General features: G+C 37.2%; 3 protein-coding genes across 9 annotated transcripts in view; 1 reads left to right on the top strand and 2 right to left on the bottom strand.

Annotated features, from left to right (window-relative positions):
• Positions 1 to 440: 440 nt before the first annotated feature.
• On the bottom strand, positions 441 to 13,093 carry ZCCHC8 (zinc finger CCHC-type containing 8). Of its 3 annotated transcripts, none has more exons than XM_027469640.3 (14): positions 12,659 to 13,093; positions 11,784 to 11,826; positions 11,109 to 11,183; positions 10,514 to 10,619; positions 9,856 to 9,933; positions 9,437 to 9,540; positions 7,659 to 7,724; positions 5,731 to 5,794; positions 5,135 to 5,277; positions 4,381 to 4,523; positions 3,635 to 3,750; positions 2,970 to 3,053; positions 2,219 to 2,333; positions 441 to 1,964 (listed from the first exon to the last, which is right to left on the bottom strand). In XM_027469640.3, the coding sequence occupies exons 1-14, from the start codon at positions 12,846 to 12,848 to the stop codon at positions 1,144 to 1,146; spliced, it is 2,148 nt and encodes a 715-aa protein (XP_027325441.3). In that variant the 5' UTR covers positions 12,849 to 13,093; the 3' UTR covers positions 441 to 1,143. The 3 variants fall into 3 exon arrangements, with proteins under 3 accessions (XP_027325441.3, XP_027325442.3, XP_038043142.2); XM_027469641.3 differs by having other exon boundaries at positions 5,731 to 5,791; positions 12,659 to 13,090; XM_038187214.2 differs by lacking the exons at positions 7,659 to 7,724; positions 9,437 to 9,540 and having other exon boundaries at positions 5,731 to 5,791; positions 12,659 to 12,756.
• Positions 13,094 to 13,674: 581 nt separating this feature from the next.
• RSRC2 (arginine and serine rich coiled-coil 2) lies at positions 13,675 to 27,042 on the bottom strand. Of its 4 annotated transcripts, XM_072024209.1 has the most exons (11): positions 26,890 to 26,956; positions 24,547 to 24,703; positions 23,844 to 23,887; positions 22,853 to 22,930; positions 21,032 to 21,244; positions 20,268 to 20,411; positions 16,559 to 16,681; positions 16,376 to 16,455; positions 15,622 to 15,854; positions 14,889 to 14,978; positions 13,675 to 14,311 (listed from the first exon to the last, which is right to left on the bottom strand). In XM_072024209.1, the coding sequence occupies exons 4-11, from the start codon at positions 22,858 to 22,860 to the stop codon at positions 14,132 to 14,134; spliced, it is 1,071 nt and encodes a 356-aa protein (XP_071880310.1). In that variant the 5' UTR covers positions 22,861 to 22,930; positions 23,844 to 23,887; positions 24,547 to 24,703; positions 26,890 to 26,956; the 3' UTR covers positions 13,675 to 14,131. The 4 variants fall into 4 exon arrangements, with proteins under 4 accessions (XP_071880310.1, XP_027325444.1, XP_038043144.1 ...); XM_027469643.3 differs by lacking the exon at positions 22,853 to 22,930 and having other exon boundaries at positions 26,890 to 27,042; XM_038187216.2 differs by lacking the exon at positions 22,853 to 22,930 and having other exon boundaries at positions 15,622 to 15,851; positions 21,032 to 21,222; positions 26,890 to 27,042.
• A 44-nt stretch (positions 27,043 to 27,086) lies between these two features.
• The window catches only part of KNTC1 (kinetochore associated 1), a 37,418-nt gene continuing 36,723 nt past the window's right edge, over positions 27,087 to 27,781 (top strand). Inside the window, exons 1-2 of one of the 2 annotated variants that reach the window (XM_038187212.2) lie at positions 27,087 to 27,221; positions 27,623 to 27,760. In XM_038187212.2, the coding sequence (XP_038043140.2) occupies positions 27,629 to 27,760 (132 nt within the window). In that variant the 5' untranslated portion in view covers positions 27,087 to 27,221; positions 27,623 to 27,628. The remainder of the gene's footprint in view (positions 27,222 to 27,622; positions 27,761 to 27,781) is intronic. The other variant, XM_038187211.2, reaches the window with a different exon arrangement.

Genomic DNA, 27,781 nt, shown 5'->3' with positions numbered 1-27,781 from the left:
TTTTCCCTGCATTTATTAAGGGCAAATAAATGCTTTACCAGCTTCAATGAATACTGTTAAACCAAACCAGTGCTCCCTCTGCTGGCAATGTATATGTACAGCCATTCCACCTGTCAGTCGCTCTGAAGACAGTTGAGAGAAGGGAAAAAAAAGCATTAGAACAATTAATAAGCAGAATTATAACACTTCTAAGCTTTGTCCTTTCAGAAGTTCTTCAGATAATGAGAACTGAGCGGTATGGGCAAGTTCTATTTTAAGTAGCTACAATCATTTTAACAGCTTCTTGTTTATAAAAACTTGAACCCAACAGTTGTGACCTTTCCTAAAATAATCAACTCTCTCCACCTTCATTTTAATCAGCTTCTTTTTCCTAATTGTCTTGACTGGCTCCTTTCCAAAAAACAGCAGTTTAATGGTTTAGGAATCCAATTAAAAAAAGATCTTTATAAAAGTTCATTTATTAAACCTCTGTACATAAAAATGAACACATATGTACAGCAAGTTTACATGAAGAAGGATGTTACAAAAGATACAGTGGTAATTAAAACCGACCCACATAAATAAAAACTTATAAAAATACTTGAAATGGTGAAGATAATGCTGGTAATCCCTGATCATTTTCATCCAATTTCCAAGATTTTGATGTGGGAAATCTTAACATTAGCACTTCTTAAAAACATTCTGAATATATTAAACTTATCTACAGGATAATTAGCAAAATCTATAAAGTATAGATTATTATACAAAGAACAGATATAAAAAAAATCACCAATCCACCTGAAACTCAAGGACAATATAATTCTTAGCTGAAGTAACGAACAGCAAAACAACAAATTCCTCTTCTTAGAGTTTCATGTATTGGCAAGAAAATTGTTCTTAACAAATCTATAGTCCTGTTATTTCTTAGTGGAAGGATGCAATTTGGGAAAATTCTTGTGTATTTTCTGGTCGCATTGGTCCTGGTGAAGGTGGAAGTCCTGCATTAACACTTCAGTTTCAAGGAAGAACAGGGCAGAGCTGTATTTGTCAAGATATTCTCCTTCCTACAAAAGGATAAGGAAGGTTATCTGAGTTTGTAAAACTGGAGTAGAGTAAAGGGTGCAGGAATTTGGACATAATGAAACAAAGGAAGACCAGTTAAACTCAAGTCTTTTTCTTTTGCTGGTTTCTTGGGGAGTTCTTTAACACACTTCTTATTCGAAGATACACACCTGTTGATTCTGCCATATTTTCAAATTCAAATGGTGTTATACCTACAGCAAACTTGCTCATATCAGGAACAGGACTTGAGTTTTTTGTGGATGATTCAGTGCTTGTCACCACTTTATTACCACCTGCATTTTCTCCATTGTTAACTTCACAGTTGGGAGCAGGCATGGTGTTATCCAGCATGCCTTCAGAGTCTGAATTATCAGGATTTTCCTTTAAATTAAGTAAATTACCTTCTGCATTAGGACCAGTTAAAGAATGTTCATTTTCTGATACCTGTTCGCTGACACTAGAAAGCTTTGTTTCCACCGTGACCATCGTTTCAGATGATCTTACTTCTGCAACAAGATCTATTTCGTTCCTAGACGGCGATGATGTAACAGAATTTCCAGTTAAAGGTGTATCAACAGGGATATCAGAGTCACTGTTTGTGCTTTCTGCCTGCTCCAGTGCTGCCCAAATTAACCTCTGCTGTTCCTCTAGCTCTTCCAAGGTTAAAGTATCTTCATCCATGGTTGAATCCACTATTTTTGGTTGAGGAACAACATCACTGGAAGGATTCAATGGTGGAGTTGTCTTAGGAAGAGGAGGGTGGGTGGGTGTTGGAGGTTGAGTTGGTGTAAGACGTTGTGGAGTAGGTGGAGGCGTGCCTTGTGGTAAAGGAGGAGGAGTTGAAATCAGTGGAGGTCCAGGTGGCAGTGGAGGTTGGAACTCAAAACTGTTATGAGCTTGAGATCTTTGAGATGCTTCGACATCTGGAAACAGATTAAAGAACAGCTATTAGAATCTGAAACCTGACTAGGATGAGATTCAAGTATGCCGATACTCTGAATAACTAGCACACTAATATAATCCCATACCTGTTTTTCAGCTGAGATAGAATAAACTTTTTGAAGGTTTCAACATCCACTGAAACTATCAACGCTAACATTTTAATTCAGAGAAGTTACTTTGAAAATAAAAATTGAAACTAGGGAAGGAAAAAAAAAAAAAAGCAGAATAACTATACCGGAATCTATGTCCATGTCAGCTACTGTTTCTTCCAGGTTGTCTTCTTTTGGTCGTTTTGAATGATGAGAACTTGATTTCGATGCAGGCCTTTTATTGCTAGATTTTGGACTTGGCTGAAAAGAAATTATCCAGGAAAACAGAAGAAATTAGAATTAGATTATGCAATCTAGTATGTCCAGCTATAAGAATAGGTTTAAAGCAATTTTGTAGTTATACAATTATTTGACTGAGTTTGGAAACTAGACACTGAAGTTTAAGAAATTTAATGCAACTGAACAGAACTGAAATTTTGCTTAGGTTTACATGGCAAATGAAAGGACTGTGTTTTCTCAAGTCACTATATTGAAATTACCCTGTATATCATGTCTACAGCAGGTAAGTTCTCTTATTAGGGAGTTCTGGAACCAAGACCACTTTTAGGCTGTAAAAGTTTACAGCTTCTTTTTTTCATAACCGTTTAAAAAATACTGCACAACTGTGATCTGCCTATGAACACTGGAAAAATGGAATTTACTCTAAACATGAAGCTCTCTTTTTGTTAGAACAGATAAAACAAGATACTGACTATCTGACTGGTTCACTGCAGTGAAAAAAAAAATCATTACAGCGTTACTGTAAAACTAACAAAAGCATCAGGATTTCACACCTGGTAGTTTCAATAAGTCTAAATGAAGATATAAAGAGAATCACTGGCTTCGCTAAATACAATAAAACTTTTTTTTTAATTAACAATATTAAAATATATTTACCGCATGAAAATTAGTAAGGTAGTTAGCAAAAACCTCCTTCTGTTGAGATGGCTGCATGGGTATGGAACCAAATATCTGCCATTCCTACAACAATAAAAAAGAGAAATAAGGCTGAATGATGCGTATGATTGGCTAAAAACATGACAGGAAAAAATTAACAGAAATGCTAAGACATTAACAAGCCCAGACAAATCTATTTTCTTGTCATAAACCTCATTTAACAGGGGTAAATAGAACTTAAATACGAACTTTTGGCCAGAGATTGCACACCGGTCTTATGCAGCTTTCTTTAGTCAAAATTGTGAGAACACCCACAGTAACTTTCATATTCCAAGAATATTCTGAAAATGTAGATAGGGGGAATGAAGAGGCACTCACACTTGTAAAGTTTTGTCTTTACGAGAAACCCAAATATCTCCCTAGGCTCCTGTTAGTCTCATAAAGGAAATAAATACCCCAGAAGCATGGTCAGATGTATCAGATAGGTGCCATATCAATTACCTCAGCAGCTCCCACCCCCAAATCAAGCACTTAAAAGGCTGTTGAAAGAAAATCATCAGATGCAGAATGCATAACATTAAACTTAACATAACATTAAACTTAAATTGCTAACTGCAATGACTGTTACTCAGCACGCTGTTCAGAAAGAGGGGAGAGTCACTTACATCTGGAATCCCACTTGGAGTGGAGATATTAAAGCCTGGATAGTTTATCAACTTAGAGACATCATAAGTGACACGTCTTGGTTGACGAGATCCTTCATCTTCTGTTCCATCATCATCTGTAACAAAGTGCAATTATTATTGATGCTAATTAATGTCACTGAGGAAATCTACAGGATTAAGAACCCATGGTGGTTTTTTTTTTGAATACAAGTAATTACAATAATACATGAAGGCTTTGAAATCCACAAAGGCAGTAACAGAGACCAAACCTATCAGATACGTGCAAGAAGCTACCCCATAAACCTGACTGGGTATTCATAATATTACTAACATTTATCTAACATTACTAGCCTCAGAAATTGGCATCAGGACTGTTCTCTGGGATCTGGTATAATGTGGGTCATTAGTAAAAACCTGGTAAATTACTCAGTAAATTGGGTTTTCAAAAAGATGTTCTTTGCCTGCTGGTAGGCTTCTTAGACTTGTATCAAAGGTTGATTAGAGTGAAAACACACTGACAAAGTTTCTTTATTCAATCATTATAGAAGGAGCTCTTTCACTGCCACAGCACAGCCAGATGAAAGGGGAGTATTTCTTATATGACCGTAGAAAAGAAAACGTGATTTAAACTTTTTCACTCTTCCATAAGGATGATGGTGGTTTACAAACTAGGTACTTGTACTTCGTCTTCTGAAAGGAACGCAGCAAGCATATTGAAAAATGCATTCCCAAAGCACATTCCTTACCTTTACCATCATAAAGTGCAAGTCCTGAGTACTCCATTTCAGCCTCTTTGAGCCAACCTGGTGGATAACCCAGCTGACGCATGCGATATATAAATGGAGGAAGACTCTTAGCTGTGACACCAAGAGCATCTTGAAGTTCCCCACTGAGTTAAAAAAAAAAAAAAAAAAAGTCCATAACTGAGTTTTGACAAAAGGAAATTGATATCCTGTTGAATTTTGAATTATCAAGTTGAAATGATTTAGCTGAAACTATTTTGTTAGTCAACCCCAGAAATAAAAACTTTAGGTCAAAAAAAAAAAAACAACTCTGATGTCAAACATAATGTGTAACATACCCATTTCTCATATGGTTAAATACTGTACGAGAAGCAATGCTACTCTGAAAACTTAGCTCCTGACTTATTATTACCCATGGTTCACTGCCTTAACTGTAGCTATCAGGACAGGAAGGGTGAAACTTAATGCAATACTAAATTTATTAATGTTTTCTGTAGAGACTGCTATGGCCAAATTATGTTTTTTGTTTGTTTGCTTTTAATATTTTGAATAGAGAGTCAGGGTTATTAAATTAGCAATAAGAGTTATGGTTTGAAAAATGTGCTATTTGTTAAACAAAATTTTATTGGGCAAAGAAATTCTAACATAATACACCCACAGTTAAATAGGACTCTGGAGAATAACATCTGGCATTCCAAAGGAAGAAAAAGTCATTCCAGAAAAGCATTGCAACAGCTAATGAAAGGAAAAGAGATACCTAATGACTCCTGGTTTAAATTTTCCAAACCTCTCTTCTACTTCTTCTGCATGATAACGCTGCTGAAAATTCTGATTGCTTGCTTCACCACAAGCTTCCATATACTCCTTTCTCTTCTCACTTATACGAGCTGCATTTCGTGGCTTAAAGATAATATAATTGGGAAGTTTAGGTTTGAACAATTTACAATTTATGCTTGCCTTCACCCAACATAAAAATGGTACTCCTTGCCCTCAACAAGTTTTTTTTTCCCCCCACATGGCTGAGTTATATCAACAACTGTAATGAAAGCTACATATCAAACAAAAAAAAAAGGAGTATTTGCATTTAATCTAATGGCAAACAGGAGGAAAGACCACTCAAACTGAAAAACGTCCCTAGATAAAAGGAGACATTCAGATTATTATGTCATGAAAAATAACTTACATTCTGATTTAGCGAGTTAGAACTTAGATGTATGAACAGTATAATTTATTCAAAAGAGACGAATAATTATTTGTACATCCTGACCAATGCACCTAATTTTTGGAATGGTGCAGTTATACGAAACATTTCTTGGAGAGAGGCAGTCTTTTAAATACTGATATAGAGTTTACCTTTGGACAGTCTTTCATTTGATGCTCTTCAGAGCCACAATTGAAACAATGCGGTTTTGGCCTGCTTAAAAAATGCAGAAGAAATTATTAAACCCCCAGATCATTATTCAATGTTAAGTGCACTTAATTCTTTTAAACCTTATTGGATTTTTAGTCTTAGACTTTGAAAGAAAAAAAACTTAAGTACTGCTTGTTGATTTCATATGCTGTCATCTGCTTTTCTTAAACGGACTACTTAACATCAATCTTCAAAAGAGAGCAACAGAATTTTGTTTCACGGTCATAAGTAGAACTCAAGAATTGAGAAAACACAAATACAGCACTGTAACAATAAATAATGCATGAGAGCGTGTGGAGAAGAAAAAACTAAAATTATAGCAGAAAAGCAGTACTTCCAAGCAGAAATACAGTTTTTATATTCCATTTAATAGAGATCTATTCCTTTAAGAGGGAATAAAATAGTAATAGAATAATTCAGGTTGGACCTCAGGAGGCCTACAACCCAGGTTCCCACTCAAAGCTGGGTCAGCTATGAGATCAGACCAGGCTGTCAAAGGCTTTATCCAATCAGGTCTTGAAGAAGGGAGAATGCATAACCTTCCTGGACTACATGACCCAGGAGTTTACTCTCCTAATGGTGAAAAAGCTTCTCCTTTCATCACATTACAGATAAAATTCACTGATGGATTTCTGCTTCTGATTAAGTATGTAAACATTGCATTTATTGTCACTAGTTAAGCAAACCAAAACATACGTCCTAAAGCTGATGATATGTCCAGAAGAAGGAAAGAGAGGATGTTAAAACAAGAATTTTAAGTCTAGAATACAGATAAGGAATCACTCAACTTAATACTATTGTAGTACAGCAATACCCGCATTTCTCTTTTCATGCTGGTATCATCAAAGGTCTGACAGTTTTTACAAAACAGAGAATCAGCATTGCAGAAACAAATAGAAGAGCATGACTACTACTTTGGAACATCCTTGTCCACAGTTTGAACAAGTTATATATATATTGTGAAACTGCGTACTGAAAACCTGAAATGGAATTTCAACTGCCTTCAAGATTAATTTTCCTTGTAAATTCATAACATGGGAAATATTTTCAACATTATAGGAGGGAATATCCCAATCTCTTAACAAGATTTTAGAGAAAGGCTTTTTACTGAACATTCATTTTTATCAAACTAGGATGGGAACCAGAAGCAGAGATGAAAGGGTGACACAAGAATGAGCATCCAAAGTGACACCTGCCCTCCCTTTGAAGCATGCCTTCTGCTTCATCTTTACCTAGTATTTGAACACAAACATTCTGCAACAATTCAAGTATTTTATCACTCTTCCATACCATGAGAACAACCCTTCAATCTGTCTTCCCTTCAGCTGGTAGTATTTCTAAACAAAACATAGTTGAAGTCAACATTTCCCTTCATCTTTGAAATTCCTGATAAAAGCTTGCATGGCTCTTGTTGCAACTGAAATCAATGACTTCGGATTCTACAAAGACCACACAAGCTTTCAAGTGGAAAGTCAATTAACTTCACTTCTTACCCTCCCATAAAAGCTATGCAATCAACTCTTAGGATCCCTCTGTCTTAGTAGTCTATAAACTAGTCAGACAGGAAATTGTTCTACAACATAGTACGAACAATGATAGCACACCCGTGCAGGGATGACAAAGCAATCACTAAAAAGACAAGCAACAGAAGAACAGACCATAAACAACTTTGGAAAGTTTTTACACGTCCATTATAGACCCTTCCTAAATAAAATGCAGTAAACCACAGATACCCACTGACTGCAAAGCTCAGCACTGGTTTACTTAAACTTATGGCTCAAGTATGTTCAATGGTTTAGCACATATGGGAACAAACAGTATACATCTGAACTTTTCAGCTCAAAACTTTATATTTAAGAGTAATACAAACCTTTTTGGTTTTACTTGTATTTCTTGTCCATCTAGGGAGAGAATCTGGCTGAAAACTTGATGATATCTTTAGATTTCAATAAGGAACTGCTACTGGATGAAGCAAAATTTCAATCTCATTTAAAATATCAATGGTAACCTACTGCTGCTTTGAATAGAATACTGACTCTTCTGGATTAAATTACAGATGGGTGCTTAAAGTCAATAATTTAGAAGTATAAACTATAAAATTATATCCACTTTTAAGGTGGGCTCATATCATTTTCTACTAACCAATTTCTATCCAACAACCTATTCTGTTCCTTTTCAGCACTTGCTAAAACTAGAATCCTCTTGTTGATAGGCAAAAGTATCACACTAATGATTTTGATATACTTTATATCAATCTTATTAATAATATACTTTGGTAGAATTTCAAAAATATAACTTCTCAACTGAGCGTAGACAGGTCATGTCATATGCTACTTGTGTTTGCATTTTGACTGCAATTTATCAGCTGCTCTGCCTATTTGTCTAGAAAACTATGAGGAGAGAAGAGGCTCCCAAGTGAGCCAGCATGGAAAAGACTTAGGAGGTTCAGTAAAGTTCAGAGGCACGTCAGTTTCCAGAATCTAACAGTTGTTTAAAAAAAAAAAAAAAACACAAAAAAACAGATGCCAGGTACTAGTCAAATTGACATTAATACTTCCATTATTTAGAACCATGGTATCTGATACACCATGTAACTCACTATTTAGGCTCAATGTCTGCGGGAGCTGTCAAGAAAGGTGCAGTAAGTACATTTAAAGAGTAATACCAAAGCAAAGCTGGCAGATATGAAAGTTTAGCCAGACTTAATTTTGCATTTTAGGTACCTAACAGGAATTTCTCCTATTTCCTTGATTTGGAGGTTGAGAGATGGTACAAGTACCATTTGGAGTAGGATTGTCCCAATGCATTACAACAGAGGCAGCTTTCCAAATGTAAAATTACAGCACAGTGCATACCCAGTCAAAGGCAGGCACAAGAAAACCCAGGTTAGCTGGCTTATAAATTTCCAATTTTTCTTCAGATACAAATAATTTTTTAACACTACGAAGCGACCTTTATTCCAATTCTTGATTACAGAAATGAACTGTGAAACTGTCTCCTCTCCAGACACTTTTGGGAGAGGAAGCAATATTAGGAAACTGGGGAGATGAGATTACTGGAACAAGCTATTTCCTCATTTTTATCAATTAAATTTTGTCATTTGACTGCAATATAAAAAAAATTCTCCAGTATTTCCCTCAATCACATCTTTTAAATAATAGCTCTTGTACACAGCAGAGAACCAACTATAAAATGGATGCAAGTTAAGAGCATTACATAATTAAAAGACTTTCCTCCAGTTCCCGAAATCGGCAAAAATCACCTTAGAGAATATTCAAGTTGGCTGAGCCCTTTTCTTCTCCTCTAGAGGGAAAATGCTTATTCATATCTGGAATGAGCTTTCATTCCAAACCTGACTGCAGACTGGCCCAGGAAAGTTCTAATTTCACATGAAGTATTTACAGGGATATAGCATTCACTCTTCCCAAACATAAGTCTTCTAAAAATCAGCAAGCCAATCATATCAAAATACATATATACTTAGAGGAAAAAAAATCCACTAATTCTTCATTAAAGTTTTTCATCTCTAACTGATATGGTTTTGATAGCAATGTACAATGTACTGAAGCGAAATTGAATTCAATTTACCAACTGGCATTCTTTGGATTTGATAAACAGAAAAACCCCTTGTTTTAGGAAACAGGATACTTAGGTATTTCCCATCCTTCTGTCAGCTGTGGATTCTCATTTAATAAAGGCTGTCCCAGTTTATCGAGACAAAAATTGGTAAAATACAGAACACTTCCTACAACCTGTAGAAAAAAATTCAGAAAATTGTCAGAATGATGTCAGTATTTAGGTCAGATTATTGGTAGCATTTCTAAAAATTTACACCACTTGAAATTCTTCCAGCTTTTTCACCCGCTCTGTAAGAATTTACAAATAATACACACCCACACCTGTACAAATCAGCATTTTTTTTCCATTGATATGGCCAAAACATGGTGAACTTAACCATTATTACATTGATAAATGGAATTTAATGATGAGATCTTATTTAATGGCAATGTATATTAAGTACGTAGAATGAAGACCTACCATTGAAGAGTATATAGTCAAAAACTTACACTAAAAGCTTCCTTAATTTTTTTAACAGAATTAGAGCTTGCTGGTTTACAGTCCTCTTCCAAAAGAACACTGGAGGGCTGACATAAAAAAAACAAAAACAATTAATTAGAAATAAGTGAGAAGATCTCCTAAATTAATCAAGTATGTAAGAGACACAGAACATGCAGTACCACTACTATTTTTTCATGACACATTAGTTAAATAGTAGAATAGAAATATTTATGTTAATGACAATGCTTTCCACAGTCCAAAATACCATACAGATCATTTCTTTGTATCTTCCTCTTAATTTCTGAGATTAAAAAAAAAAAAAAAAAAAAAAGAAAAAGAAAAAGACAAAGCTGGGCCAAACATTATCAGACATATACACATTTAGCTTGTACCTAAAGAACTTTTCTTAGTTATTTGAACCAACTTATCACCAAGCTTATAAACAAATTTCAATGCAGACAACTTTAAGGAAGTTTTTTTTTTATAGAAAGGATTTTTTTGAAGAAGATCTACTGCATGTATTTGATGGTTCCCTGATTTGCATTTATGTAGGAAAAAACATCTAGAATTCAGCTACTTAATACTGAAATTTTGAACTTTTACACTGCTACCACTATAAAGATGTGAGAGAAGGAATGCCTAGTCATAATTTGAGCTTCACAGTACCTGTGGTTTAACATTGAAGTGTGTTTTTTCTTGTTCACCTCTTTGTTGCTCTTCATACTTCTGAACCAAGTTAAAAACAAAATCTTCAATTTCTTGATGATACTGCCTGCAACAGAATGAAGAATTATAAGAAGGTGAAGAAATAAGCAAGGCGGAAACATATACCAGATATCTTTTTCCAAGAACCTGCCATTTATGACTTCTTGAGAATTTAGAAAAGGAGCAGTACTCCTAAATGCCACCAACACAAATGTGATAACCTACTAAGAAGCACACCATTATGTTAGCGTGAAAAAATAATAAAAAAATGTATATATAGGCAGGAAAGGTTAATTTGCTGTATTTACCAACAACACTCATGAAACTCAAATTGTTATTCAGACTCACTTCAAGCTCCTGGAAGTCACACTTCATTTCATGCTATACACATTGCTAGTGAAAACAGCAGACCGCTTGTCATATCGTTAACTCTTTTCTTCCCTGCAAGCGTATCAGGTTTATGTTATACATCCTTTCGACAAACACTAATATACCCAAACAAAAACCAAACGCGGCTTCCTGTCAGGACTTTTTCTTGAAAGGTAAAAGTACTTACTTAGAAATGACATTGTTCATAAATAAAATCTGCAACAGAGGTCCATCGAGTTTAGAGTTGTCCACTGAAATTCCACTAGAACAGAACAGATAAAAAATAATGGTTACTGCATTAGCTTTACTGTAAAAGCTCTCTATCCTATTTGTTGTAACAAATAGTCTGTATTCTATAAGCAGAGGAACGTTTGGCCAATGCAAGTTCTATTATTTTAATAAGTTTCTGTTCTCTTAAACAAAAATCCTTCTCCTACTCCACGCAAATCATGCATGTTGTGAGGTTGGAAGAAAACAAGAGAGACATTTAATGACCTGGCACTGGTTTGTAAACAGCAAAATAATACTCTTATTTTACTATTTTAACGTACTTGTTCTTACTGCTGAACTTCACAAAGAACTGTTTCCCTAAAGGCCACATCAGTTACGTAAACAGACAGATCATAACAGCATGCACAGAAAAAGTTACAGCACTACAGACTAAGTTTTTGATACTCGAGTCTGAAGGACTTTTTCAAGGATGACAACAGCAATTTAGAAGGCCAGTGTCAGCAGAGTGGGGGACACAGGCAGGAGGTTTCTAGATTTTGCAAAACACACTGCAGCTATTACCAGTCACAGAGTACCACTACTGCAAACATACACAAGTCATACAAAGCATTGTAAGCCAGCATTAACGTACCTGGGACGAGTCAGAATGTTCAGCTTCCTTTTAAGTTCCTGATGTTAATTTCTTGTTAAGGAATGTTACTTTCTTCACAAGACACAACCACACCTTAATTAATTGCAGAGTTGAACAAAACACCTAACAAAAATCCCACAGAACAACAAATCTTTCATCTCACTGCACAGAGGATTATTTACAAATCCACCTGTTGCTGAAAAAAAAAAACAAAAATACACCATAAAGTGCAAATGTAAGAAAATATTTGATGTACTGGTTTCAGCTAGGATAGAGTTAATTTCGGAAAATTAAGAAAAAAAGGGTCTAGCTGTGTCAATCCAAAAAATTCATTACCGACACTATGCCTGAATTATCAGATCACCGGTCTGTTTTTAAAATCCCTATACTCATGACAAGAGTCAACAGTAAAATATACTCATAAATAGAAAATAAATAAATAACTACACGAACAACTAAGAATAACTAATAAAATGAGCATGAAGAAAACACCTCAGATTGTACCTGCTATCCCAACATCTATGCGACCTATCTCAACAACCCTTTAAGGAACCAGTCACAATTTAACGGTTTAATACTATTTCTAGCTAGGTTAATAGTGGATCTTCAAGGTGAACGTGCAACTATTTGTTTTCTCTATACAAGCAGGAAGGAGGAGTCCAGCACTAAGTGCTCTACCAGCCATCCCAGAACTCAACTACCTCCTCTGCCAAGGGAGGTGCCGCTGGTATAGAGCCGAGTATCCTGAGGGTAAAAATCCGAGCAAAATCCGAGGAAACTCCACAGAAAACTCGGGTGCGAACTCCCTCCTCGGCGCCCTTCGGGAGGCGCAGGGCCCCGGCCCGGAGCAGGCCCAGCCGTTCCCGTCAGGATATTCTCCGCCCGGAGCCGCCGCACCGTCTCCTCACAGCCCTGCAGCCGCTCTCGCAGCTCGGCCAGAGCCCCGCCAGGTCCCTCCTCCTCCTCTTCCTCCTCCTCCGGGCCGAGGCGAGGCGGCGGCGGCCCATCCTCTCCGTCGAGCTGCTCGAACAGCTCGCGGTCGCCGAAATCCACCTCAGCCGCCATCTTGAGCCGCAGCGGGAAGGGCGGCGCTTGGCGGGAGCGACGGGCAAAGGGCAGGGGGAGCCGCCCCAGCGCGGGGCCGGAGGACTACAACTCCCGGCATGCAACGGCGGCAGCTCGCCGCCGCAGCGCCCAGCCTCGAGCGCTTTGCCTACTGGGAGATGTAGTCTCCGCTCGCTTCGCGCGCCCGAGGCGCAGTGCACGCTGGAGGCTGTAGTTCTGCGAAGGGCGGGTTTCCCCAAAATGGGGACTACGCCACCTGGAACTAAGAGTTGAACCCTTGTTTTAGCCCTACTTTCTCACTCCTCCACCTTTTTTTTTTTTTTAATTTTTATTTATTAAGTGGGGGTGCTATGTGGAAGGTGTGGAGAGAAAAGAATGGCAGGATGTGTTTCTGTGTCCTGCTCCTGCCTGGACCGTGCACTGCAGAGATTAAGGCATTCTTATAACACACATTTACATAACAAAAAAAACTATATAAATGACTTTGTTTTAAATTAACACTTCAGTACTTTCAAGTACCCTGAACAGTACATAAAGTATTAGCAAAGGGCTCTAGCACCTCCACTTTCTCACCACTGTTGTTTTTATTGTCCCTTGCTCTTCGCTTTACCAAAAGTGATTCCAAACTAACAACGAAAAAAAAGTTCAGTATTAATCCCTAAATCTGTGATCCATACCACTAATCTCCTTAAGAAACGTGTACTTCGAAACAGGCAAAGCAGAATAAGTGCTCTATTTCTAACCTCTCCTAACTTTTCTGACATCTCTCACCTATAGTTTCCTGAGAATTCGGCCAAAAGACAACTAATTAACATAAAATAAGACCTTAGAGAAAAAACTTCTTTATTATTAACCAGGGTTTTTTTGCTGGATTATGTGCCTATTGGCCTGGACTGCTAAATAACATCTACACAATGTTTCTTTCATGTTTCAAGAATTGAAAATAACTGTACAAGGTTAAAGTACAAAAGTACACAAGACAGTGGACACGAAATATCCATGTATGAGTTCATCCCATCTGCTGCTTGGTTTGAAAAGTAGAACTTCAACTAAAAAATACTGTCCTTCTAAAGTTCTGTCAAGTTTAATGGAAGTGGGTATAACCTGATTACAACACTAACACCAGTATCACTGATCTGATATTTACAAAAAAAATTGTATTTATCAATAAATTAAAGTCAATGCAACACCCATGCAAGCTAGAATGCTAGCTTTTTGGTGAACAAGGACCCAACATTTGAACAAGAACCTTCCAAAGTCCCCAACTTTAAAATTGCTTGTTTTCAAACTGCATCCATTCCTCGCATTGAAGATGTAAACCCCAATCCCATTCCTCTTTGCGTATGCGTCTGTGATCTTGCCATTTCATACTGTGCATCTAGATTTCTGAAAACCTCTTCCTGTTGTTTCAGCGTTTTGTAACTCTCTTCATCAACTGAACTACAGCCAGCTTCATCCTCACTCTAGAAACCAGATAGAAGAAAATAAACATTAGCTTTGTATAAGTGCTTTTCGTATGCTACAGCTGTCCTAAATTCTTAGTAATTTTCTCACAGGCATAAGAATTCAAGCATTGGATTTTACTGCTATAACATTCCAGCATAGCTTTTGCTCTCAGTGATAAAGAAACATGTATATTCCTTCACTAAGATCCTTTTTCTAACTCAAGTTAAAAATCTCCATTTATCTATACAGAGATAGCTACAAAATTTGAACATCACATTATGAATATTGAACTGTTACTATTAGTATTGAACAATTACCACTTGTCACAGATCTGAACAGATTCAAGAAACATGATCGAATTCTAAAATTTAATTTAGATATTGCTTGTAAACTTTAATAAGCAATACTATAAGTATTTAAGTATTGCTTATTAAATAAATTATGCTCATTAATTAAATTGAACAATAAGTTATACTGTAAGTATCACATAGCAACAGGTTAACTTGGAGAGTGCCTTACTAAGTAAGGATGTTAAAATATACCTGATGTCCCAGAGTTAATAGGAAGTTTAATTATACATTCATAACTCTTTACCTTAATGCCCATCAGTTTTCTGAACTTGACATTTTGGTCCTTGTTTCCAAAATTTAATTTTTCCCATATTTCTGCAGACTGTGATTTATCCTGCACAAGATTAAAACAAACATCGCCTTTTAACATACTTTCTTGTTAATATCACAATATAATAGCAAACAAATACAAGCTGTATTAAAAATGAGACCACTGTGTAGCTGTAGCAAAGCTGGAGGCAAAATGTTTTCAAGTTACGTCTGACATTCCTGCGTATCCCCACAGAAACTTTTTGTGAGGAAAATATGCTTAACCACAGGTTTCAAAATGATGTATAATCTTTTCTTGGACAGATATATTCATTTTCATGAAGTTTGGGAACCTTGTCAGAACACAGGCCCGAAGCAAATTATGGAATTTATTTATCTTTAAATGAATGTCTGATGTTAGCCATCACTTTTCAGTAAGAGACTGCCTGTATTTGGTATTTACTGAAGTTTTATTTACTAATAAAGTGGACATTAAAATTTTTGAGGTATAATTGGATCTTATGGTATCAGCTGTTTTCCTAAGGCTTGTGTCACTACCACTTTTCATTGAAGGTGTGGTCATCTTAGTCCTTTCACTTCTCCAGTTTTACCCTGAATGTTTTTAATAGGGTGTATGAAAGCATTTTATCTGAAAATAATATTAATAAGCATTCCTGAACTACTGGTAAGATGTTTCCAAACAAGTTTTTAAGAAAGTAAGACATTACCCCTTCCTTTTTGCCTTGCCAAAGCATCTTCCGCTTTTTCTCTTGTTCAGCAAATTTCATGGGATTCACTGCTGCTGGGTTGTAATAGCTAGGTACGGCTATTCCAGTCTCTGCTAGTGCTTTTGCTTGTAGTGCTGCCATTTGAGCTGCCATTGCTATTTGAGGAGTTACTTGTGTTCCCGATGCCAGAAGAGCAGCAACATTAATAACAGAACCTCCAGTGGCTGCAGCTGCTAAAGAACAGAACAGTAACTTGTATCAGTAAGTTCACACTTTTTTTTTTTCCAAAGACAAGTACTTCCCTTCATTAGCAGCAAGCTGAAAATAAGAAATGCATGATAATTTATAAATGCCATGTTTATATTTTAAGAAACAGTTCTCCAATAGTTTTGGTAAAAGTCTAATGTACCTCATGCTTCCAAATATCACTGAACTAGTAACAGCTTCCAAATTTTTGCTTAGTGACACATACAGGAAGCGTCCAATAGACATCACAAAATTGTTTAGCAGCCTAACATACAACATTTTTGATACCAAGTCATCAATACTATAAAAGACAGTAAGAAATCCTAGGTTATTCCCCCGCCAATCTGTCTGATCCCCCCTCCCCTTATTTCCTATTTCTACTTGTCATTCTTGGATGGACCAATTTAACAATTAACCAAAGGAAAGACAAGCTGCACTCAGCACATAAGGCTGCATTATCTTCCACCCATGTTATTCTTCAGTATTTAATATAATATTCATAAGTTACCTGCAGCCATTTCCTGTTGCTTCTGTTTTTCAACCATTTCCTTCTCTCTCTGTTCTTGCAATTTCTTTGCTCTTTCCAACCTAGAAATAAATGCATGAGTATAAAAGTATTTAGACATGCAAAAGTCAACAGCAGCAGCTTATTTTTATATTACATTTCATTAAAATCATAACAATTTCTGACCTTCTGGCTAATGCTTCCTGTGCATCCATAGCTGTATTTCGTCCTCGAAAAGGTGGCGGACTTGGACTCCGGCTATGACTCCTGCTGAACCTTCGGGGCTTTTCAATTCTTTTCTTTCGCTCTCTGTAACCAAATTGAAGACATTTACTAAAACAATGAAGGTATATATACAAATCTTAATATTACATAAAGCATTCAATCATGTCTCTCAAAACCAGTAAAAAGATTAATTTGCAGAGCTCTCAAAAACAGCTTTCACAGAGATTATACTAGAAGAGTGGAACAGTCACACTTGCATTTTAACAGATTTAAAACCGAGTTTTTCCAACTTCAAGATCTAACAATATCTAATTCTGGGTATTCATTTACCCTTTTACTTAGCGTAAGAGATTTTTCATTCCAACTCCTGACAAGCAAAATTGTCATGTAACTTCTGGTACATCAACTCCAAGAAAACTAAAGTGGATCGAGGCTCAAGAAGATTTTAAAACAATTAAGACTTAACAGCGCTATTATTATGTTAGAAATCAGCATTGTGAAGTCAAAAACTGGAATACTACTCAGGGAAATTACTGTTCTCCTCCTCTCTGTACTTGCCACTAAATGTTCTTTGTGCTACTTTTTGAGGGAGGATATCAAACTAGATGGGAGAACTTATTTAAGCGCTTTAAAAAAAAAAAAGCTCTGAAGAAGGACAGTTATCTGTGCAGAGGACTATGATGCATGCATTATCTGAAGACTGAAACTGAGAAGAATCCAACAAATTTATTTTTAAGCAAGACAACAAAACATCCAGTGCATCTATCATTTAGTGACCTCTCCTCCCAAGTATAGGTTGCTGTTATAGGATATAAATCTAGTTTCTTTTAAGCAGCAGCTGCTAAAAATATACTAACTACCATTAGCAGTTATTTTTCTTTGCCAGGATGATTAATAACTACTTTACAAGAAATAAAAGTTTATCCTTATTTAAGCCTCTGGTTCACGTTTTGAACGAAGTCATAAATTCTAGAAATTTCCAACAAAGCTTGAATTACAAGAGAATCACCAGATTTGCCATCAACAATAAGTTACGATGCACACGAGATGTTTCTGCAATTTGATAACTTAAATGTTCTGAACCATCTGAGGTAATGACTAACATGAGTACAGCCACTTTAAACGGTATTCAACTACTCAGTTTCTTCTGTTTGCAATTTGTGCAGCATTCCCAAACATCATGAAATGCAGCCTGAAGTCATTAAGCAGATCCTTGTTTACATGACAAATCTGGTAGAATACAAAGGAGTCAAGACTTATCTTTTAATAGAAGATGGCAAGATGCAGATTCAGGCACTGGGAAGTGACAGATCTGCATTCCTGAGATAAGATGTAATGCATGTTTCAAAGATACCTTCATTTTTGCCGTGCTGACTATTGTAGTTTGGTCTTGTCTTTGGTCTGATGCTTTATTGCACTGGTAAACATCAAGGAAATAAATATTTGAGCTTTTGTATTTAAGTATTTTCATTTGAAACAAGCAGATGGTGTCATGTTTTCCATCTTTCATTTAATCAGAGCAATGCAACAAAAGAAAAGGTGTATGTGCTCACAGAACAAGAAGATTACTTTAAACGCTAGTGAGGACAGATCAATTGGTAATGTGAGCTTGAGGTTATGCAAAAAATCACCGTGAGAAGGTCAAGCTCTACTGTTTATAAATGATATTGTCATAGCCTGTGAACTGCAACACAGCAACACTGCGTTTCATAAATAGGGGGAATTAGTTTTAACAAGCTAGGTTTTCACATCTTGCTTATCTGGCTTGTGAAGAGTTTTTCCTGAAGTCTGCCTCATAATTATCTTTCCAACAGCTGCACCTGAGCTCAGAAATGATTAATTGCTCTAGCTAGCTACTGATAAAGACACATGCCTCATTTACTCTCCCTTCCCTAGCATATGAGATACAAAACAATACTTAAAAGAAATGGATTCTTGCAGTCTATCTATCCATCACAGTTAAAGAAATTCTTAAGCTATGATTATCCCTTACTACGTCTTCCCACAACTGCTGCTCTGTTTCAGGTAATTTGAATTCTATTGCAGAAGTTAAAAAGTGAAAGAAAAAAAAGTTCAAGATGAGAAGTTTCATGGAGCCATTACACAAAGTGTTCGAAGTGACTTTTTTATAAATTACGTGTGTTTAAAGTTCTTAATACCTGTAAACAATGGGAAACCAGAACCTTACACATCATGTTAAAAGGTGGCTTAAGTACCAGTAAGCACAAATAATGTGTGTATATCAATTGAAGACCCAGCTCTACTCACCCCAGCTGAAAGTTTGGTAGAAAGCGCATGCCAAAATAAATCGACACAAACCATGTAATTCAACATGTTCTTCAGAAACATAAGTCTTCTTAACAGTTTCTCAAGTGGTGATGTAGCGTTACATTCTTAAGTCTCCAAAGGTCCACTGTAATATTGAGTAGTCATACCCACTATCTTCACCATTCAAATATGCAACTTAAAATATGCTAGTAAAAAATATAACTAAATGAACTGAACACTGACAACACTTTCTTGGGAGCTTTGAAAGGACATCAGTTTGCATCCTAACTACTTGTTACTTTAGACAAGCAGGGTGGAAAAATACACAGCTGTCCCCAAATGTAGTCATTATATCATATTTCAACTTACTCATTCAGAAAATCCTACAGGACATTAAGAACGTGACACATGCAAATAGACTGACACATGCAAATAGACTGAACTCCACAGCAAAACACTGAATGAATCTTCGGCTGGAAAACATTAACTCCTGTGCAGGGAGGAAAACCTCAACTCTAGCCTATTCCAGGTGAGGCATTGATCTCAACTCTGTCAGACACACAATAAGCTAGCATTTGTTCACCCAGATAGTTTCAACCTGCGCTTCTGGAATTTAACACTGAGGAACAAATGGAAGCACCCAAAATATCAAGAAAAAGTAGTTAATATTCTTTTTTGCAAAGCTCAACATGAAAGCTGGTAATGACTACGAAGAGTAGTACACAGATCAAAAATTGCCCACCTGACTCAGTTCATCTCAGCACTACACTACCTGTGCTAGTTCACCAAAAAAGATATACACAAATATTTAAACAGAGTTTGTTGAACAGATCAGAATTAGCAAACGCCCTGTTCAGAAGGCCCACTTCTCTTTTATGACATACACATAAAGACAGATAATTAAAGTAGTCTCTGCTAACCATACTACTCTCGCATAAGATACATGAAAATGTCAGTTGCATCTTACTGTTTTGTCCTACATAAATATTCCTAACTTAAGATGGTAAATTGAGCTCTGACACAAGAAATCCACAGAGCTTGACTGTGGTAATCATACCACTCAAAACATTATTTACTTTCCTTCTAAATTATCAGCCAGCTTTAAAGCAGTGGTTTTAGACAATACCCTCAAAGTAACTATTAAGCTTCTTGAATTGCTAACATGAAAACATAGCATGAAAAGCTGAGAAGCTGAGACACATAAGCTGTCTAGGACAACTGTTTCCATCAGCATAGACGCACTACCCAGCACTTAACCCACTGTGTTAATACAGCTAAGGGGAAAAAAACACAGTTACACTGAATAGGCATTAACTGGCCAAACCCAGCATTCCTTTATACAGCAGCACTCCACGGAGTATTCAACCATCTCCACTAAGCATATGTCCACGTTAACACTTACCTGCTTCTACTCCTAGTTCTGCTTCTGCTTCTACTTCTATGTCTGTGTCTAGATCGTGATCTTGAACGAGATCTTACACGGCGCTTTCTCTCTCTGCTGCGAGATCGGGATTTTTTCCTATCACGACTTCTACTACGATGACGTCTGAAACACAGGTCCCAAATTCCTCATGTTTAAATTCAGATTTTAGTCAAGGACTTACATTCAAGTTTGTCACCACAGGTCAAAAATGCATCAGGCAAGGTAGGGTGGACTGCAAGTATCACATGGAAACGTTCACGCCTGAAAGAACTTAGAACTTGGAGATGAAATGAGAATGGAATGAAACACTACCATCAGCCACCACTGACAAGTGACTTATGCAGAGTTTACTTAAAACTGTCATACTCATCAACATAGCTATTTTTATTTGTTCACTGAAGTGCACACCTGCACTTCTTTCCTGTCAATGCCAATAGGGAACATAAAATATGCTCCACTGGTAATTTTTCTATAATCTGTTTGCAAATTATAAACTTGGGTTAACATTGACAGATCACCTATATAAAAACCTTAGAGGTACTTAGTAGCTTTACTCAGAACTGATCTGGAAAAAACAAGTAGCAAACACACTATCCAATCAAATCCGAAACATGCAATATAAACTGATACTTCAGAGTTAAATTAGGTCAGCAACAAAATTCAGTTGTATGTTAAAGTCAACCCAAATTCTAGACACTGTTTTTGTGTGTTTTTGTTTTTTTAAATCATATAAAACAATTTACCTTTCACGAGACCTGGATCTTGAATGACTCCTCCCCCTTGACGATTTTCTCTCTTTGCGTTTATGTCTATCCTCACCATTTTCAGATGAGTTTAGGCTATCTCTGCCCTTGTCAGAAGAATGTTCTTTGTCATTGTGGTCTTCAGATTTGTGCTTCTTGGAGGACTTCTCTTTGGATTCGTGTCTTCTTGCCTGTTTTAAGAAGAAGTTGGTTCTTTCAGGAAAATAGTGCAACAAAGAGAGTTAGTATGGGTATCAGAAGATAAAAAATGATAAGTTGTGATGCAACATTAGTAACCTTAGGAGTGTGACTCAATCAAGAGTGATGGGCTACTTTACCTAATGCCACCATCTACCCAATGTTGCAAATGCACACTATAATTTATCCCCATTTTCCCTCCCCCCGGCTGTCTAAAGGAGTTTTGAAAACATCCATCAAGGTATCTTTACAGAGCTTCCATGAGAGTTCACAGCATTATAACCAAAACAACTGTCATTCTCAGTCTTTGTCCAAAATTCAAAACACATTATGTGCCTATCTGACAACTTACGGATAAGCATATATACACAATCACATTTCTAGTTAACATTAAGTATTTGTCTAAGTCTACCATGTAAAAAGAATCATTAAAATCCATTCACACAGTTGCAGACATACACTATTTTGCTTTTGGAACTAAAATACTCCTCTATGCATCAGTAGATAATTGCTTTTTAGAGCAAAACTCTCTTCAGTCAGTAACTTCCAACAGTTTGTAAGAAGCAAAATAGAAAGTTTTATGGTCAATCCCATTTTTAGTATTTAAAACCAACATGCATTACTCCAGTACCTCCCACAGTAGATTTAAATTAAAGATTTGCTGCTCCACCATACTGCAATTTCTTCCTGCAGTGTCTCTTAAAAAAAGATTCCTTTTTATAGCTGCAATGCTAAAAATACTTAGCAAGGACAGGCCTGATTTTTGCCAGTGTTTTCCTTGGAGACTAAGTCATGACATCAACACCTTTTCTTAATATACCCCGTTTATTTTGCACTCTTTCTAGCATAGCCCACTTAAGCCCTATACTTAACAATATTTTGCTTCAAGTCAAAATTTTATGATACAAGCATTTTAGACTAAAACTCAGTTCATTTTTTTCTCTTATCTAAATCTATTTTATGTAAAATACTATTAAGATCTGTCCATAAGCATAACCCTGTGTCAAAACAAACACATCAGGAGGTGATGCTGTAACAAGCTTATACCCACTTATCCAAACATTTTTAACTCCTTATTCATGTCTATCAGGTTCTAAATATATTCAGTTATAATTCACATAGATTTGTGATGTGTTAAGATGCTTTTTCCTGCTTTTACAGTATTTTAACTCCTTGAAGAATTACTTGGTACATAAAAACATGGTTGAATAGTTTAAGGTATTACTTGTACATTATTTTTAAATATGCATTTATATAAGTAGCTGTTCTGATATACATATATATCTTAAGAAGAATTATCAATATTTAGTATGTAGTCTACAATGGTCTTGATCTTGCAAATTAATGAAAACAGTAAATCTACCATGCGACAGTTCATAATATGCTCACAGTGAAATTTAGAAAATGCTAAGTACACTAGAACTAGATATAACAGAATGGTAAGAACACTGGACAATTTTAAGCAAGGATTTTTTTTTTCTGAACAAGAAAACCACTTGTGTTTAGTTTTTTTGTTTTTAAATCAGTCTTCCAGGCACACACTTAGTAATAAACACCATTATATCCCATAACGGATTTAAGATACTTTTAAGGGAAATATGAGTTTGAATGACTAATAGTTACCTTATCATGAAGTAGGCTTATAATTTTGCTATCTGAGTCTGCAGCGTCTTCAGTTCAGTCTCTTCGCGCATTAGCACGCTGAGTATGATTTATTATAGAAATGTTATCATGTGAGCTAAACAATATATTCAATTTCACAAAAATTCTCCTAGATTATTTTTCCTTTTCCTCTTTCCTTTTTTTTTTTTAAAGAAAAAAACAGAGCTTCCATTGGAACTGGGGAAAAAGTTCCTGACCCAGGTAAAAGTTAGAAGTCCCTCATCTGACCCAGCCTGCTATTGCCCCACATGGCTTTAGCTTCTTTTCTATTTTGATGTTCCTGGATCGTTCATTTCATCTCTTCTCTGGTGTGTAAGCCAGTGATTTCCAAAGCATTATTGATGCTGTCTCTTCCACTCCCTTATTTTTATATATATATTATGAAAAAAAAAAAAAAGAAAGACAGCCTTCTGAAATTTTGCTGCTACTGTCATGTTTCCAGCTGACCTAGCTTGTTTGTCAAGCTATGAGTCTTTAGAATTAATAGATGCAATAGACAGAGCTCAGTCAGGTGGGTAATTGTTTTTAATGTATTTAAGTAAATTGATATTTATTATTGGAAGTCCTGAACATTGGCCAGGATTAAAGCCACCGAAGGCTTTTGGTTAATGGAAGCTCTGTGAAAGTCATCAAGAACACCATTCTACTTCTCCATATGAATCCTTTCACTTGGCTGTTTCCACAAAAAAAAAAAAAAGAAAGAAATAAAAAAGAAATTAAGTTACTAGTTTCTGAAAGTGATTTTCTATAAAACTATTACCTTGTCAACATGATGGCTGCAATCATGCTTCACTATGAAAGGATCTCCATATCCATTTTTAAGCTTAAAGTTTCCAATTTCTTGTACTTACCATAAAAGTCATTTACATAGGTTTACACATATGTGCATTACTACAAGGTACTTTTAAAGCTGTACTGTACAATTACCTAATCACTACAAAGCATTAATTACCTCTTTGCTCCTGCTCCGGCTTCTGTGTTTTCTTCCTTCAGCATCTGGAGAAGAAGATATTTATTATCATTTACTACACTAAAGAGGAGATCAGCTGACTATGATCTTTCAGTTTCTTTTAGTTATTCCACTACATAAAGCCAAGAACAGAGACTTAAAACACAAACAGTACTATTCGAATACATACTGCAGAACATGAACTCTAACCATAAACAATTCATTCTTTGCATTTGTTTTAGCTCTGACAGCAAAAAGTAAGTTTGTGTCATATTCTAGGCACACTGTATTTTTCCAGTTAACTTCATTTTTGTCACAAACCATGTAAATGTATCTCTTACTAACCAAACCTAATTAAAATAAAGACAGTAGTACATTTGTTTTTTCCTGGTACTATTTTTATTATTAGCCTTCCCATCAGATCCTATGAAGACTAATAACGCACATCCTTAACACTTCTACCATTTAAATTGAAAAAAAACTCAGTATAACATATTTGAAGCTACTTATTTTGATTTTGCATCTTATTCTTTTCCTGTTTTACCAAGTTACTGGAATTGTCTATGAAACAGCTTTAAAGACATTTCAGTTCTATAAGTATATACAATTTAATTACATGAAAGTAAAAAAAAAAAAAAACAAAGTCAAAACAAAACAACAACCAACAGAACTTTACTAAGCATCTTTGCTTATATGAAGACCATACCTGACTTCCGTCTTCTTTCCCTTGACCGTGAGCGGGATCTTGAATAATGATGCTTTGATGTTCTGGGAGAACTAGAGGCATCTGATTGTTCCTTTTTCTTCTCTCTTTCTGGAGACGACTTTTCTGGGGCTACTGCCTCTCGTTCTGTATCACTGCCCTACACATGAAAACAGAATGATTAAGAATCAAAAACTTCAGATTTAAAACAAGAAAAAATTATTTACTTCATACTTCCTTGGATGACACAAAGTTGTTTTCCGTGAAGACAAGCCTGTGAGTAGACACCCCATTATTAGTTAGGCAAGAGCTGGACAGCCTTGCAGCAAGCTGTGTAACTGCATACAGATTGATTTTTCAAAACTTTATTACAGAACTAATATACAGCAAACATTTTGCTCTCTCATAACATCAGAATGTGCTTTACTTTTTCCATGAGCTTTCAGTAAAACTACACTCTGAACTCTCGTTTTTATTACTTTTTTATTACTTTGAAAATAAGGCAGCTGATTTTTCCTGAACAACAGATACGAGTACTAATTAGATCTCTTGATCACTGTGGTTAAAACAAGCGTATTAATGGTAGACTTTCTTAGTAACACGCTACAGCATGTTATGAGATACAAATCTATAGAATTTTATTTCAGCTACTACTGTTCAGTCTGCCCAATTCTTTATTAATTTGCAGATGTACAGAAATTTATCTGTACGTCCTTTAGAATGTAACAGAACCTCTAAAAGTTAGAGAGAAAGCAGATCTTTACCTCTTGTTTCACATAGTACGCCATACCTAGTTCAAACCAGATCAACATCTGGAGCATTAAACACTTAAGACTGCATCTACAGCATAACTTTAACTACTGCCTCAGTGACCATTCCAAATACTATTAATACTCCACCCACTATCCTGAAACAGCAGGAACCAACTCCCTAATTTCTGATCTTAGCCATCACAATCCTCAGCATTCCTCATCTATCAGATGCTTCCCTACATTTCCTCCCCCTCTACTCAGTCCCTCCTCTTTTTAACCTAAGGTTTCCAAAAAAACTCACCTAACAGTAGTTTCAAAGAAACTTTCAGATCTGTATTAAATAACGTTTTGAAGTTACTTCAAATTATAAGGAAAATACCAGCTAACTCTCTAAGTTAAATGTAGTATTCAGTTGAATGAGCCCACTGCCACATTTTCCTAATCCCATTACCCATACACACTGCTGTTCATTAATGTCCTGGTACTCTCTCAGCCTTCAGAAATTACAGAGCAAAAAAAGCTGACAGACTTCAATGAGACTGTTTTCAGTTCTTAAATTATTGGTGGATTGGCCATGGGGTCAGGATTTACATGTCACCTAGTACTGCAGGGTAACCTCAAAGGTAACAGTTGCAATTTAGATGCAAAGCAAAAAGTCCATAAATAGTTTTCAAGCCTTTTTTACAGGGAAAAAAGCCAATTTTTAACAGATGATGTAAACTGAGAAACCATCCTTTTCATGAAGAAAGTAAGTTTTCTCCAAAAGTTCTGTTAGGCTATTGGTCAAGTTTCAGAACAAAAACTTATAATATCAGACTCAACACCAAAAGCTACTTAAAGTCCATACAGAAAAGCCTTACCATGTTAAGAGCCTAGTTTTTCTGCACACTCGAAAAATCTAGGTAACTTTTGGAAAAAAGAATTATTCGCATCAGTTTTAGAAAGCTACTTCTGCAGCACCTTTATGTGAAGCCTAACAATTTTTAAACATTAACAAAACTAATCCCTCAGCCCGTGTACGAAGGGCGGTGATCTTTTTTGGACTCCAGCAGAGAAGTTTCCCAACAACGTTAACCACACAAAGGGGCAGAGATGCAACTAATTAACCACTAACCTCAACAAGACGATAAAAACAGCGGGCCTGTGAGCAATCACAAAGAAAAGTAAGAGGAAAAAGGGGGCTGCATCGACAAGAACCGAGCACGGCCCAACCGCCGGATCCTTCCCCCATTCCCTCTGCTGCCTACAAGCCTGCGCCCTGGGGGAAGAACCCGCTCCTACACCCCTAGCACCCCTTTCCTCGGCTTGGAAACGACAAAACTGAAGCCACGGGGCCTCTCCGCTTCTCCCTACGCCCGAAAAGACGAGGCAGAAACTTCTGGAAGCGTGAGGGAGAAGCAAAGGGGGAGCGCGGCCCCCCCCTGCCCGCGGCCCATCATGGCGGCGGGGAGCCGCCGGGCGCCATTTTGTCTCTCCCCGCGCACGGCTCCCCGCCGCCCACCCTCCCCATCCCGCCCTCCTCTCCCCTCCCGGTGCCCAGCACCCCCCGTTTCGGCTCCCTCCGCCGCTCCTCGGCTCCTCAGCGGCCCCTCACCGCCATCTCGGTGCGCCCGGGCCGCCGCCGCTCCCCCTCAGCAGCTCCTCGCCGCGACGCAGCCTCCCCTCAGCAGCGAGGCGCCCGGCCCCGCCCCCCTCCCTTTAGCCGCCAGGTGCCCGGATGGAACCGCGGGCGGGGCCCGGCGGCGAGCGGCGGGCGCTGCATTCTGGGGGGGGAGGGGGGAGGAGGGCGAGGCCGTGTCCTAGCAACGGCTGGGCGGGAGGAGCTCGCGGGTGGAAGAAGCGTGGCCCACGCCGCGACCCGTAGCGGCAGCAGCGCTCCCGCCAATTTGAAAGCCTGAGGTGGCTGAGGGGGGCGGCGGTGGCTCGGTGAGGGGACAAGGCGACAGAGGGGGGGGGGGATATGGAGACAGGGGGCTGCTGTGGGGCAGGGGGTTTCTGCTTTTGGATTTTGTCCACCTCAGGGTGTGAAAATGCTTCTCTTGAGCTGCGTTCTTCAGGCACGCCGGGTCATCAGCTGGGATTCGTGGCTCTTAGCCTTAATTTTTCTTCTATTTCTTTAATTCCTCTCACGATTTAAGTTTTCTTCATTCCGTTTGTTCGTTGCTCTCAATACTCAGGTTTTGTTTTCTCTGCGCACGCCTTTACAAGGTTTATTCCAATTCTCCTCCAGGCAAAACCACAACAATAATAAAAATTCTGATCTATACGCGTTCATATATCTTTTCAAAATCCTGCTTTTCAGCATGTTGCCTATATGTTTATCGCAGGTCAGAATGTGGAATGACATAGAAATTCTTGTCAATGATGACACAGGAAGCGAGCAGCTCACTGTACGCATAGGACATGAATGTGGAAGTGCGTTGTACCAAGTGGATGCGCTACTACAAATAACGTCTTCAGAAAAGGTAGAATTCATTAAAACTGCC

Source organism: Anas platyrhynchos, chromosome 16 (genome assembly GCF_047663525.1).
Source record: "Anas platyrhynchos isolate ZD024472 breed Pekin duck chromosome 16, IASCAAS_PekinDuck_T2T, whole genome shotgun sequence".
NCBI lineage: Eukaryota > Metazoa > Chordata > Aves > Anseriformes > Anatidae > Anas > Anas platyrhynchos.
Note: the sequence above shows the minus strand (reverse complement) of the source record. Positions and strands in the feature narration are given on the sequence as shown.